The following is a 14835-nucleotide window of genomic DNA, read 5'->3' on the forward strand; positions in this document are numbered from 1 at the left end:
GGTATGTCCAGATAGTTGCCTCGCGGAGCCGTCTTTTGTCCAGTGTCCAGTCTGGGTCCGGAAACGGTAATTTTTTTTGCATTGACCCCAGTAGAAGCTCTGCTGCTGTGAATTTTACACCTCTCCCGCTTAGCGGAGACTGGGGTGTGGTACAGGACATCTCCCTGAACACGTGGGTATGTCCAGATAGTTGCCTCGCGGAGCCGTCTTTTGTCCAGTGTCCATTCTGGGTCCGGAAACGGTAATTTTTTTGCATTGACCCCAGTAGAAGGGCTCCAGCTGTGAATTTTACACCTCTCCCGCTTAGCGGAGACTGGGGTGTGGTACAGGACATCTCCCTGAACACGTGGGTATGTCCAGATAGTTGCCTCGCGGAGCCGTCTTTTGTCCAGTGTCCATTCTGGGTCCGGAAACGGTAATTTTTTTGCATTGACCCCAGTAGAAGGGCTCCAGCTGTGAATTTTACACCTCTCCCGCTTAGCGGAGACTGGGGTGTGGTACAGGACATCTCCCCGAACGCGTGGGTATGTCCAGATAGTTGCCTCGCGGAGCCGTCTTTTGTCCAGTGTCCAGTCTGGGTCCGGAAACGGTATTTGTTTTGCATTGACCCCAGTAGAAGCTCTGCTGCTGTGAATTTTACACCTCTCCCGCTTAGCGGAGACTGGGGTGTGGTACAGGACATCTCCCTGAACACGTGGGTATGTCCAGATAGTTGCCTCGCGGAGCCGTCTTTTGTCCAGTGTCCATTCTGGGTCCGGAAACGGTACATTTTTTTGCATTGACCACAGTAGAAGCTCTGCTGCTGTGAATTTTACACCTCTCCCGCTTAGCGGAGACTGGGGTGTGGTACAGGACATCTCCCTGAACACGTGGGTATGTCCAGATAGTTGCCTCGCGGAGCCGTCTTTTGTCCAGTGTCCATTCTGGGTCCGGAAACGGTACATTTTTTTGCATTGACCCCAGTAGAAGCTCTGCTGCTGTGAATTTTACACCTCTCCCGCTTAGCGAAGACTGGGGTGTGGTAGAGGACATCTCCCCGGACGCGTGGGTATGTCCAGATAGTTGCCTCGCGGAGCCGTCTTTTGTCCAGTGTCCATTCTGGTTCCGGAAACGGTATTTTTTTTGCATTGACCCCAGTAGAAGGGCTCCAGCTGTGAATTTTACACCTCTCCCGCTTAGCGGAGACTGTGGGGTGGTAGAGGACATCTCCCCGGACGCGTGGGTATGTCCAGATAGTTGCCTCGCGGAGCCGTCTTTTGTCCAGTGTCCACTTTATGAAGTCCATGCACTCCAGTGAATAGCATTTATCCATTTAGATAACTTTATTATTATTATTATTATTATTTAATTACTTGTTTTTACACAGAAACATAATGTGTGTCTTATAGCATCATTTAAATGCTTAATTTGTAGTTTTAATGTGCAAATTAAACTTTTTTTCAATACTCTAGAGGTACTCTTATTTTGAAGAGATCGTCCACCGGAAGCCTTAAATTAGCTCACTAGATTAGCTCACTAGACAGTGCCTGTAGTGGTAGTAGCAGAGCTACCTCACGCTTCGAGGTGAACATTCTGGATGATTATTCTGTTGCTCCGCGGAAATAAAGAAAGACACGATCAAATACCAAGCAAATGCCATTCTCTGACAATTTGAGCGACATGACGATGTTGTTATGAACGACAGCGGGCGAGATCTGTGGGCGAACAGCCAGCCAATCAGACAGCTGTGAGTGTACTACTGACAGCTTGACAGCTTTGCCCAGGTACGACACGTTTTTATACACATTGTATTTTAGTAATTATGTTTATACGTTATGTTATACGTTCACACGGACGATTTTACATAGCGTCGTCATCATGGGAAATTATTACACACACTGTAAATTACAGTAGACCAACAGCGAGGCTGGAGCTAAAGCATGCAGCATTGCATTCCCTCACATTGTACATAATATGTGCATTGAAGACTAAGATTCTGATGATAATATTGTTCATCTCTGAGAATCATGTACAAGTGTATTAGTGTAACCAAATGGACCAGTTTGTGTGCCCTCTCTCAAGAGTTACAGATGGATAAATGAACATTAAGGATTTGTAAAAGTGTCCTGGTTCCTCTTAACTACCAGTTGTACCTAACAATATGCACTTTATAATCTACTACCTCTTCTCTCCAGACAGATGGCTCTGCCCCTCACTTAGCCGACAGGAAACAACACGACGACCCAGCCAAAATGTTCCACAAAACATCGTTCACCACCCTGATCGTAGGGGTGTTTGTGGTGTATGTGCTACACACCTGCTGGGTGATGTATGGGATCGTGTACACGAAACCCTGCGACACCCCCATGGGAGACAACTGTATCACGCCGTTCTTGGCAGGGAAACCTAAACTGCAGGTTGGTGCAACATATTGGGGTGGGATTGGGTGGAGTGGTGGTGGGATACAATAGTAAAGCGCTTGTATGTAGATAAGGGAATTTTTGGTTATTATTTTAACTTGATCAAAGCAATAAAGCATGGTCTCGGGTATTTCATAAAAGCAAAGGTTAAAGCCTCAATCTGTGATGTCTTCACCTGGTTGGCAGTATGACAGTAAAACAGCAGGATCAATGTCATTAAAACATCATCATTTTACATATTGTGATAATTTATTAAGAAACGGAGCTGGTATGCGGGGTCCTTTCACACATCACACATTAGGACAAAATCTTTGGGTCATGATGTTATTTTGCTTTAATCCATGGTGTCTACAGCTCTCCGTTGCCCGCAGTCATCCGTCCAGTTGGAGATCCAGCCTGATATCATTTATTCATTTTGCCTTCTCTTCCTTCTAGCTGAGTATCTACAGTGCGACGCGTCCTAACGCTGATGGAGGGCACACTCTGCTTCACAAAGAGGAGAACTTTGACGTCAACAACCAATTTGAGCGGTGGGTGTGACTCGCCGTTTGTCCAGTTGTTAATAATTAAGTACTCATTTTTATCCTCCATTTTTCTGTAAAGCACTTTGAGCTGCATTTCATGTCATGAAAGGTGCTATACAAATAAAGTTTTATTATTATTATTATTATTATTATTATTATCTCTAGAGCAGTGGTTTTAAAACGGTGTGTGCCGACTCGGAGACACCCATTTGTGTGCCTTTGCATTTTATCAGACTCACACATTTGTATTGCAATATACAAATACACAATACCGGTAATTGTTTTCATTAATTGACATTTCCAAATATTTCCTTCTTTACCCTAAATAAATGTATTTTACCCACTTGTCATAATAGGCAAAATGTTGGTTAAAAAAGAAAAGAAAAAAAGCCAATCTTGATGCCATACGTTGTGGGTTGTAGATGTGCTATTTTCGCTCTAAATACAAGTGTGCCTTTAGATTTTGACTTGCCCATTGCTGTGCCTACTATAGCACCCTAGAGATAATGGTCCTTGCTGTAGTTTACAGGTAGCTTGCTCACACTCCGTTCTCCATGCTCTCTGTGTGCCTGTCCCTCACAGAATTGTCAACGTGTCTCTCCCAAAGAAGACGCGCAACAATGGCACGCTGTATGCATTAATATTTGTCCATCAAGCTGGCGCCACTCCGTGGCATGATCCAAGACAGGTCCACCTGGTGGCTCAGCTCACTACATACATGGTCCCTAAGCTACGTGAAGTCTCTCTGATAGCTGGAGAAGAGACACAGGTAATAGTAGTAATGATTCGTTAACATATTCACTCCATGGCATGGGGTGCAACAGTAAATGTATTATTGTTACTTTATATAAATATCTATTATTTCAATTACATTTTTTTTCTATTTTCCATTAAAAAAAAAAAATTAAATCCAACTGGGCGGCAAAAGTTCACAATGATTCGCAATATTCTTTTTTTAATCGTCCATTGTTCCATCTATAGTCTGTAGTTTGGTAACACGGTACTAAACCTGACTTCTAAAATGTGTCCATCACTGAAGGATCAGAAAGAACCCCAGGGACAAAAGGATCGTCATGGCAAACCGGCAACAGGGGACCCGTCGGACCACCCAGTCTCCCACTGGCGAACGCGCCTGACACTCAACATAGTCAGTGACCACTTCGTGTTTGATAGAGAATCCATGCCCAGCGACGTACACAGATACCTCAGAGTGTAAGATACCGCATAGTACACACACACACGTCTTAAATGTAAGGTGTATATAGGCAGGTTACCCACAGAGTGAATTAACTCTGTCTATGTTCAAGACATTAAATTAATTTTTATTTGAAATCTATGTAACATTGTACCCATTGTCAGAGTGCAGTTTCCATCATACATTTCCAAGGATCCTAGGCGATACACAAGCCAAGTTCAAGTGTGACACAGAGCTTTTATAGATATCAAAATGTAACATAAATAAATATCTAGGTATCTGGCTTGATGAAAAATTAACCTTCAAATACCATATCACTAACCTCACCACCAAGTTAAGGCAGAAAATCGGTTTTCTTTACAGAAATAAAGCTAACTTCCCAATGATCTGTAGAAAAAGGGTTGTTGATGCTGTTTTTATGTCAGTCCTGGACTACGGTGATGTCATATATAGAAATGCTACCCTTACCACTCTTTTACCCCTAGATACAGTTTATCACTCAGCATTAAGGTTCATCACAGGTGAAAATTATAGCACTCACCATTGCACCCTATATAATAAAGTAGGTTGGTCTTCCCTCTCTGAAAGGAGAAACATGCACTGGCAACAATTCATCTTTAAAGCCATTGATGAAAAGCTACCATCATACATCACACTACTATTAAAATGGAAAATAAATACTCGCCAGACCCGTTCAAGTGAATGGCTTAAACTAGAGGTCCCATCCATACAATCCGAACTAGGAAAGTCAGCCTTTTGCTTCGATGCCCCAACCACATGGAACACTTTACAGCAAACATTGAAAATTAATACCCCAATATCATATGGTCAATTTAACAACCTGCTTCTGAACCTCACTACCTCAATATGTAACTGTTTTTAATTTATGTCTGTCTCATCATCTATATATATATGTCTTTGCCTTACATGAAGTTTTGTCTGTGTATATAAACTGCATGTCTTTAAATTGTTTTATATAATGTATGAAATGTAATCTCGTCAGCATTGAAAATGAGGCAGAACCTCAATTGCTCTTTCGAGAATAAATAAAGGTTTCAATCAATCAATCAAAACATGGCAAGATATTGATACCATAAAGTCAGTACAGAAATGAAGTAAGTGACAGCATTGTATATCTATATTCTCATTCTCAAACCAGCTATCTGCTGAAAAAAATGAATATGGAAAAGTCAAGTAAATTGTGTGTGTGTGTGTGTGTGTGTGTGTGTGTGTGTGTCTTAGGTTTCAGAATGGTAGAAAGATGATGTATCTACCTCTGCTGTTTGTGGATGAGCTCAGCAACCGAGTCAAGGACCTAATAGTAAGTCCTTGGACATTGTATGTGATTACTAGAACTGATTGAGCTACTGAATCAAACAGTTGGCTTAACTCGGCTATAAATAAATCTTTAATCTTAAGAGGTTCAGATCGGGCTATTCCTAAATTATATTTTAAGTATGGAACCATTAAGAGTATGGATCTACTAATAATACATCACTGTAATAGTTTGGACTACTTGGATACTGCACTGGCAGCAATAAAAGCTACAAAATGGCCCAGTGTGCTGCAGTGTTGCTCAAGCCAGTCAGGCTGCATAAATGAAAAAGGTTGCCAAATGACAAGTGGCACAGGGAACTGGTTGCAGAAGTTGGAACGGCAAGAAATAATTTATTTGTCTAACTTTTATGGAACAGAGCAGGAGTTGTGGGGTGAGATTAGAGTGGAAAAACATGTTTGATGCTTCACTGCGTCATTGGAGTGCTTAAAAAAGTTGAGGCACTCAGGGCATCAGTTTGTGGTTTCAAGTCGCTGGCTTCTGTTAACATTTTAGCCTATTGATTTGTCGCTGTTAGTGAGTGCAGCGTCATAGTGAAAAAGCTTGTTTTTGTTTTAAATTAAGTTTAGACAATTTGTTGATTAGTCATTCAATTAGATTAGTTACCTATTTTTTCTTGTATTAATCCGTCTCTAGGAGATCAACAGCACCTCTGTGGAGCTTCCTCTAACCATCTCCTACGACGCCATCTCTCTGGGCAGACTACGATTCTGGATACACATGCAAGATGCAGTCTTCTCGCTGCAACAGTTTGGTATGAGAGAGACACCTTGTGGAGAAGCACATACATAGACACGCAGTATGTCACTCTGTTGTATGTCCAGTCCACCTGTGTACAACTGTGTGTGAGTATGTACGTATGTCAATCATTTCAGGTTTCACAGAGAAAGATGCCGATGAGATTAAAGGAATCTTTGTCGACACCAATCTCTACTTCCTGGCTCTAACGTTCTTCGTCGCAGCCTTCCATGTGAGTTGAACTTAACCACCTGAATCCTAGCATCCTCATTCTGGGAAAGGGATTTGGTGTAGAGAGAAAACAGATTTGGTGTAGACTCGAGAGAAAGAAATGGCGAAGTACAGATCCATCTGGCCCTAGTCAACTAAACATTAGTACCCTAGCATTAGTTTCCTATGTATAGAGGGTTTAAGTGGTTAATTTGTCAAGGTTGGACTGCAGGAGAGCAGACGTGACTAGAAACGAGCTCAAATTGAATAAAAATTATCGTTGCCGAGATGAATCGGTTATTTTTAGCTCACGCCTTAAAACTGATTCCTTTTCGACCAGAACTTATTGTGATTAATCGCCCTGCAGAAGCATCACTTGGTCTAACTTCCACTCACTTCTGCCCTCTTTCAATGAAAAATAAACATTACTGAATGTATTCTTGTGGCGTATTCACATTTTGACTAAAACTTATCTTCATGTACAGTACACACATGCACCTAGAAATTAACCATTGCTGTGAAATAGTCACTTGTAATTACTATCTTAACTTAACTGCCTACCTCTCCCCCTCTTTTCATACTTTTTTTAGCTCCTCTTTGATTTCCTGGCATTTAAAAATGACATCAGCTTTTGGAAGCAGAAGAAAAGCATGGTGGGAATGTCCAGCAAAGCAGGTAGGTTTGTCCTAACAAACAATGCCATTGACAATGAATGGAGAATTTACATCAAGTGTCTGAGCAAATCAGCTATTTTTGTCCTACACAAAGATTAAATTCCATTTGACAATGAATGGAGAATTTATGTAATATGTAGATGAGCAAATCGGTATTTTTGTCCTACACAGATTAAGTTCCCACAACGACAGGCAGGCAGAAAAATATTTTTTCTGCCTGCCTGTCGTTGAATAAAAGTTTGGAGCGTCTAAAAGTCAGTTGTGAGCCCCATCTTATTTTTATGTTGACTGTTTTGGCTCGGCACTAATGGAGGATGTGCGTTACATAACATATCTTACTCTGGAATAATAATATTAGTCACTCTGAGGGTACCGTTTTCCCACAGTGCATTTCTGTTCTTTATCAGCATAGACCTGCTTTCATATGTATAGTTACACGCACTTCCCCATGGCTACCGTGTGTTCCAGTTAGGACTGAATTTTCTATTATTGTATTACTTATTACAGTTATGACATGACTTTTAATGTTCTCTCTTCTCTCTCACGCTGATGCAGTCTTGTGGCGATGTTTCAGTACCATAGTGATCTTTCTTTACTTGTTCGATGAGCAGACCAGCCTACTAGTCCTTATCCCTGCTGGCGTTGGCTCCCTCATTGAAGTAAATACACACACACTCCAAGATAATGGCATACTAAATAAATAAAATGCATTTCCTTCATTTAATGCTACTTAAAGATATAAAACAATTTCTGTGGTTTGTGAATGATCCTGCCAGGTGTGGAAGGTGAAGAAGGCCTTAAAGATTCAATTGTATTGGAAGGGCGGAAAACCTACATTTGTGGTAGGTTCAAAATCCCAACAAAAATACACACTTTTCTTATAAAACTACAATGTGTAATACTTTACAATTGGCATGGAAAAACGTCCACGCTGGAATTTTTATTTGGGAAAAGAGAGAGGCATGATTTCTCCCATTATGGCTGTTGGTTTTTCTCAATGCTGCAACATTAATTAATTGTAACCTATAAAACCCTATATTCTAGGGATGCACCGAAAGGGAAATTCTTGGCCGAAACCGAATACAGGAAACAGTTGGCCGAAAACGAATATCCGAATATGATTAATATTATATATAATTTGTCCTACCATTGCTGTCATTGCCGTACCTTAAAGCTACCCGATTTATGGCAAAATAAATGGTCATGGCAAAACTTAACTTAAACGATAATCACTATTATGGGTCCATAAAACATTTATTCAGCTCTTTCGAATGCATTAATTGCATACACTATTCGGTGATGTATTTTCTGCCTATTCAGGCCGAAATTTTCTGTGGCCGAATATTTGGTGCATCACTACTATATTCTCTAAGATGATTTGACCCGTTTTCTTTTTCCTCCAATGTCAACAGTTTGGGAAGTTGGATGAATCGGAGAGGAGAACAGAGCAGTATGATACTCTGGTGAGACATGCACAGTGTGTATACAATACATAACACAATGTACACTGCAATACTGTACACCAGGGGTTCCCAAACTTTTTTGGACCAGGTACCCCTTTTGGGGTAGATATTTTTCCAGGTACCCCCTCATCCTCGCAACACGGATAACAAATAAATGTATACGTCTAAATGTAGACGTTTAAATGTAGACGTCTAAATGTAGACGTCTAAATGTAGACGTCTAAATGTGTACGTCTAAATGTAGACGCTAAATGTGTACGTCTAAATGTAGACGTCTAAATGTAGACGTCTAAATGTGTACGTCTTCTCTTATGGGGGTCCCTGGCATATCTTTTCAAATGGGGGTCCACGGGCTAAGTAGTGTCAATTTGGGGGTCCTTGACATGAAAAAGTTTGGGAACCACTGCTTTAAACACTTTAGCACTTTATGAACATGAACAAAATAGATGGGTCCCCCCTGGAACTCCCTCAGGTACCCCTGGGGGTCCCCGGACCCCACTTTGGGAACCACTGCTGTACACTACACATAAGAGAGACTGTATGCTGCAATACTATACACTACACATAAGAGAAACTGTATGCTGCAATACTGTACAAATGAAGGTGATGCTTATGCCTAATCAAGATTTGGTTGCGATGTGAGCTTTTAGATCTGCTATTTGTGCATTCAAAGCCAAGTATAAAACAAGCGTTATACAGCGGTGTCTATGTGTTGCGTTGTTGGCTTGGTGTAAACTACTTAGCCTGTGTAATGTATAAGTCACCTAGAGATGGACTCTGAACAAGCTGGGACTCAATTTGCTTTCCGTCTCCCTCTAGGCCATGAAGTACCTATCTTATCTACTCTACCCACTGTGTATTGGAGGGGCTGTGTATGCACTTGTATACCTACGATACAGGAGGTATATGATGATGATGATGATGATGATGGCATTGCATTGCATGTGTGACACTACAAACTGCTGTGCAATGACATGGCATGCTGCGAGGCTGGAAAAGACGGCACTCTTCCATGTAGCGAATGCAAATTCACAGCTGCATCTCTGGGACTCACTCTTTAAATGTCTCTCTCTCTCTCTCCCTCTCAGTTGGTACTCGTGGTTGGTCAACAGCTTGGTCAATGGTAAGCCGTTTTCTGCTCCATTAAAAAGTGAAAGGAATCTCTAAATTGGGATGGAGCTCGTTAATCTCCATCCATAACGAGCACCTCATCGATCGGCTTATCGAGACTGTTTCTTATCGAGCATTTTCTATTATTTTGTGGAAAGACGGGAGACAATAAATTCTGAACAGAACCAGTATAATTTACTAGGGCCTACAAATACAGTACTTTTCTAACAGACGGAAGGCAATTGACCTATTTACCAATAAAATAATATAAAGAAAACTTAACTGGTTAATATATGTACCGTCACTTGAAAAGCATAATTGTTTGGCAGGTATCGATACACTTTTAGACATGTTTGTGCCAGCATTGGTGATTAGATTTATTTATTGATCGCCTCTTGTCTTGATTGTTTAGACATGACGTCATGGGCCGCTATGCTCGATAACAGGCTTGATATGCCCAAAGCATATTGATAACGGGTACTCGATAAGCTTGTTATCAGATCGTTGGGGTATTGGTTATAGAGTTCCATCCCTATCTCTAAATGCATACAATCATATCACATGAAATTGGGAAGACATACAGTGTATAGAGCTATTATCAGCTATTAGTATGATAACCTTTTGTAGTAGTTAATTTTGACTGATACATTTAGGCGTTCAGATACATTTTCATGTCAATTATCTCCTCTTGGTTGTTCCAGGTGTGTATGCCTTTGGCTTCCTGTTCATGCTTCCCCAGCTGTTTGTCAACTACAAGGTGAGTTCAAGGCATATACGGCTTCTGGTAGTTAGTTAAATTGCCTCACTGTGTATATTTGTTGATCTGTTAAAAACGATGTTAAGTTAACAGTGAACTTGAATGTATGTAAATGATGCACGAATTCAAAGGGGATCTAAAGTCTAAAGCTGCTCCTGGACGGAGCCGGGAGCGCTAAACAACTTTGTGCCAAAGTGGTATTTGTTTCTACTATAAATTATTTCTTTTTTTTTAAATTATATATACAGCATTTGTATTTGTTTATTTATTTTATCTTACGGCAGCAGTATATTTAATTATGTATTTTCAGTCTATTCCTAACTTGTTTGCTTACAACCCTCAACAGTTTAAATCTGTAGCCCACCTGCCCTGGAAGGCCTTTATGTATAAGGTAATAACTGATTATTAGTTAACGATTCATGGAATGATTCATTTATGGCTGTCCCTGAGCACGTAAACAGAGTTATTGATAGATTGTGCTATTGATTATTTACAGGCATTCAATACCTTCATCGACGACGTGTTTGCCTTCGTCATCACCATGCCAACCTCCCACCGACTGGCCTGTTTCAGAGATGACGTGGTCTTTCTCATTTACCTCTACCAGAGATGGTACACAACACAACACACACACCAATAATCCACATAAAATGTAGTCTTGCAAGCCAAACTGTTTCCCACAATTTTTTAATGCTTCTGTCATACAATCTGGAGCACGGAAGCTCTGAAATTGTGATAAAGCAGATGTGATAAAGCAAATGTGATGACTCATCCCTGCTTCAGTTTTGTCTTTACAGACACACAGATTTGTCTCAATTTAAATCAAAATCATCTAAGCATATGTAGCTAGCAGAAATGGAAATGATATGTTAAAATATATTTTGGTGAACGGAAATGACAAACTGTCTCGGCTTTCGGAATAGTTGTCTGAAATGTAACTTGCTGTTGTTTCAGTTCTCTACTAAAGGCTACCTTCTCTGTCTCCCTCTGCCCTTCTGTCTCTTCCGTTGGCTCTCCTCAGGCTCTATCCCGTGGACAAGACGAGAGTAAACGAATATGGAGTTTCTTACGACGACGAGCCAAAAAAGGAAAAGGAAAAAGCTCACAAAGAATAGGATATCATGATCTCAGTCTGTCTGGGATGTACCCGTCAGGTCTGGCATCTATTATTCTGTTCTGAGAATTCAGACCTACTTACAAAATAAATGTCACGGGTATCTGGTCAGTTAGCTGGCTGTGAGTGGACCAGGTGTATTAATGTTTTTGGATCTGTCCAGTTGTGAAAAGCATGAGTGTGTGTTGGACTGGACTCGATCTAAGAGGCGACCATTTCTATACTGACATCTTTGGGGCCACTGTAGAAACTTTTTCCCCCCTCTTTTACAGTACTGGAGGGCAATCAGATCTCTGCCTACTGGCATGTCTGGTTACATTCAAATTATATGAATGGGCTAAAACTGCGGAGAAAATAAATAAATGTCAGAATCGCAGAACTATTGCAAAGACTTTAGGTCATTCATATGGGGACGGTATCTGGATTGGTTTTCAAAAAAGTGAGCCACGGTGGGTAGCGTAGGTTTGATAATGCTGGTTTCTGTCTAATTTAAATGAACCCAGATGAATCTGTATGAGGAGATCTCTCTATGTGCGTCTACTGGAGGCGGAGGGTGGTCTGTAAAAGAACACTAGATTTGGATGGCTGTGGACTATAATTGGATGAATGACTAGATGGCTATCCTTTGATTAAATTGATATTTCACAGTTGAAACATCTATACCTCCACACAGTACCTCCTCAAACAATACCTTTTATTTTCTCCAGCTAACAATCTCACTTTTACATTAAGCAGTGAATAAATGAATTGTATTAAATTAGGTAAAATAATGCGTGAAGTCTTGGAAACAAAGAACTGATATTAACTGGATCTATTTTGAGTGGTTTAAAACAGACCAGAGTACATTTTGTACATAGACTTTGTGGCATGACTTTCAGCTGGAACTTGGAAGTAATTTATTTCTAGTTGAATGTACTGCATAATAAATGTACCATAATATTGTATGGGAACCGTGTGAAAGTGAAGGATAGCAGGGCTGCTACTACTAATGAACAAACATTACCATGCATGTAGTTATCAGAAACATCAGCTGTACGACTTAACACTTTTCATTTAAAAATCTAGCCTCAAGCCCATTTATTGTTGGAAAGGAATGAACAAAAGTCCTGAATTGAAACAGGAACAAGTCCCAATTTGTCTCCATAATGCTTGCCTTATCTGCCCGAAAGAAACGAATCAAATCTCATTGCCAATTATACTATATCAGCAGTGTCTACCAAGCGCCAAAATATTTCCCCTCTCTGGTCAGGTCATTATTTCCACAATTAGATGTTCAATGCATCAAAGAGAAGCATTTAAGTGGGAATAAGGATTATGATCATTTTGGGGGAAATGGGGCTTCCACTGTGAGTTTGCAGATTTTTAGTTAGTCTGACAAGGAAGCATGTTCGCTCGCTATCGAACATTTCCATTTTCCAAAATTGTGACCCTGAATGAACATCAATGACTTTGTCATTGGAAATTAATTCATGGAGCAATCATTCCAAGAACTGCAAGTGGTACTTTGTATCAACAAAGTTAATGGGGGCTAAAGAGCAGCATGAACATTTTGACTATAAATGTTATATTCAGTACTGTTATGTTAATGTTAATATTGCTACACAGTATGAAAAGCTAGAGCAACAAATGACTTGCCTTGAGGCTAGTTTATACAATGACTCTTTCAGTAAGTGTCGCTTGACAACGATGACTTATTTTCAACTGACGTGGCGTCTGCCCCTTTTTCCCTGTATAGATTTGCCTTTAAAATGCTTAATGTCTTTGAAATCAACATTGGCACAGTGCATAAGATCAACAGCACAGATGCGTTCCCATGGCAAAGAAATATCTGTCTGAACTTTACAGATGCTGTTGTCTCTCCTGCACTGTTGACACAATGAAATGCACCATTGTTCACCACTGTCCCTCCATCATGGTCATTCTAGTTCTGTAGTTTTACCTGTTTTAGTATTCTCGCCCAGGGGGCCAAGATTACATTTGTGCCAAATGTGAGAATGATTCCTTGATTCAGCCGTTTTCTAATTACGCTCTGGAATATGATGAGTTATGTTTCTCTCTTGTTCACTTATGGATCATATATCTGATAATGTCTGTTTTTAATATACTTGACAAGAGAAAGTATTATGTCTGGATTCATGTGACTTTTTTTTTCCTTTTTTTTTTTACACTTGCACAGAAGTAATTTTGTTTTGCAACAAGGTTTATAATCCTGCATAGTTCTAAGCTACATGCAGCCAAAACGAACTGGCCTGAGGGGGTAGTTCAGTTCATCTGGACTCCTGTACATTGTTTGTTTTGAAATGTTTGGGTTTTTTCCTCACTGAAAATGTCTTTTTGATGACTATGAAATAAAGGTCAAATGGTTATGTCTGCATTCCAGTTTTGTTTTTAATGTGACCTGATTAAGCCACAAAGCCCTTCCTTTAGTTGAATAATGAAATAGATCAAATCTGTTGCATTTGTGGAGCACTCGACTAACTTAAAAGTAATGATTGTTTAGTAAAGTAAATTCTTATTGCCACTGTAGAAACAAGGTTTGTCCACTCAAGAGCCTGTGAGTGGGCATTACGTCACGGGTTATCAATTCACAGCATCAATGATGTATTATTCTCCAGAAATAATCTTCCCTTTACACCTGCATGTGTTCCTGAGTCGGACAACCATTGTTGCAACAATTTTGAAGTCACACACACAGTTTATTTAATTATCTGAGAAACCTTGATGTTTTCTTGTGGTTGGTGATTGAAATGTTATTCACGGACTAGTTAAATAATGTCCCCATGCAGTGTGTCGTCTACAGGGGTTCTCAACACGTGGGTCGCAATTTATTTTGGGGAGTCCCCAAATATTTTTTTTTTGCAACTAAATGGGAAATGTTAATGAAGTTTACATAATGCATAAACTTTCCTTAATGATTATATCTGGTTTCAGTATTCATTTATGATATTTTCTCTCATTTCCGGGGGGTCCCCAGCCAAAAACCTTGAGAACCCCTGGTCTACTACACACTATTAAAGTAACTAGAATTTCGCCCCCCTTCGGAGGCTCATCCCAGTGTTGCAGCGCAATATGGGAAGAAGGAAATTGCGGGAGTTGACAGACTCCACTTCATGTTTCAGCTGTGTTTTTAAACTCAGTAGTGTGCCCTGCACACAGCGCACACTCGCAATTGCAGCTGGAGGGCGACGCGACACACACACACGCCCACACACACACACACACACACACACACACACACACACACACACACACACACAGCGATGTGTGGATAAATCACTGAGATGTGTTCTGAATGGGCCTGAATATATGTGTGTA

General features: G+C 40.4%; 1 protein-coding gene across 3 annotated transcripts; it reads left to right on the plus strand.

Annotated features, from left to right (window-relative positions):
* The first annotated feature begins 1532 nt into the window (after window positions 1–1532).
* Window positions 1533–13890, plus strand: clptm1l (CLPTM1 like). Of its 3 annotated transcripts, none has more exons than XM_080788054.1 (18): window positions 1533–1763; window positions 2175–2396; window positions 2835–2929; window positions 3506–3692; window positions 3963–4135; window positions 5361–5439; window positions 6091–6208; window positions 6330–6424; window positions 6993–7077; window positions 7632–7735; window positions 7853–7918; window positions 8489–8539; window positions 9359–9441; window positions 9628–9662; window positions 10351–10406; window positions 10753–10797; window positions 10903–11018; window positions 11428–13890. In XM_080788054.1, the coding sequence occupies exons 2-18, from the start codon at window positions 2232–2234 to the stop codon at window positions 11519–11521; spliced, it is 1647 nt and encodes a 548-aa protein (XP_080644180.1). In that variant the 5' UTR covers window positions 1533–1763; window positions 2175–2231; the 3' UTR covers window positions 11522–13890. The 3 variants fall into 3 exon arrangements, with proteins under 3 accessions (XP_080644180.1, XP_080644182.1, XP_080644181.1); XM_080788056.1 differs by having other exon boundaries at window positions 3990–4135; XM_080788055.1 differs by having other exon boundaries at window positions 2179–2396.
* The last annotated feature ends 945 nt before the right edge of the window (window positions 13891–14835 follow it).

The sequence above is a fragment of the Protomyctophum bolini genome, assembly GCF_963924005.1.
Source record: "Protomyctophum bolini genome assembly, chromosome: 17".
Taxonomy (NCBI): Eukaryota; Metazoa; Chordata; class Actinopteri; order Myctophiformes; family Myctophidae; genus Protomyctophum; species Protomyctophum bolini.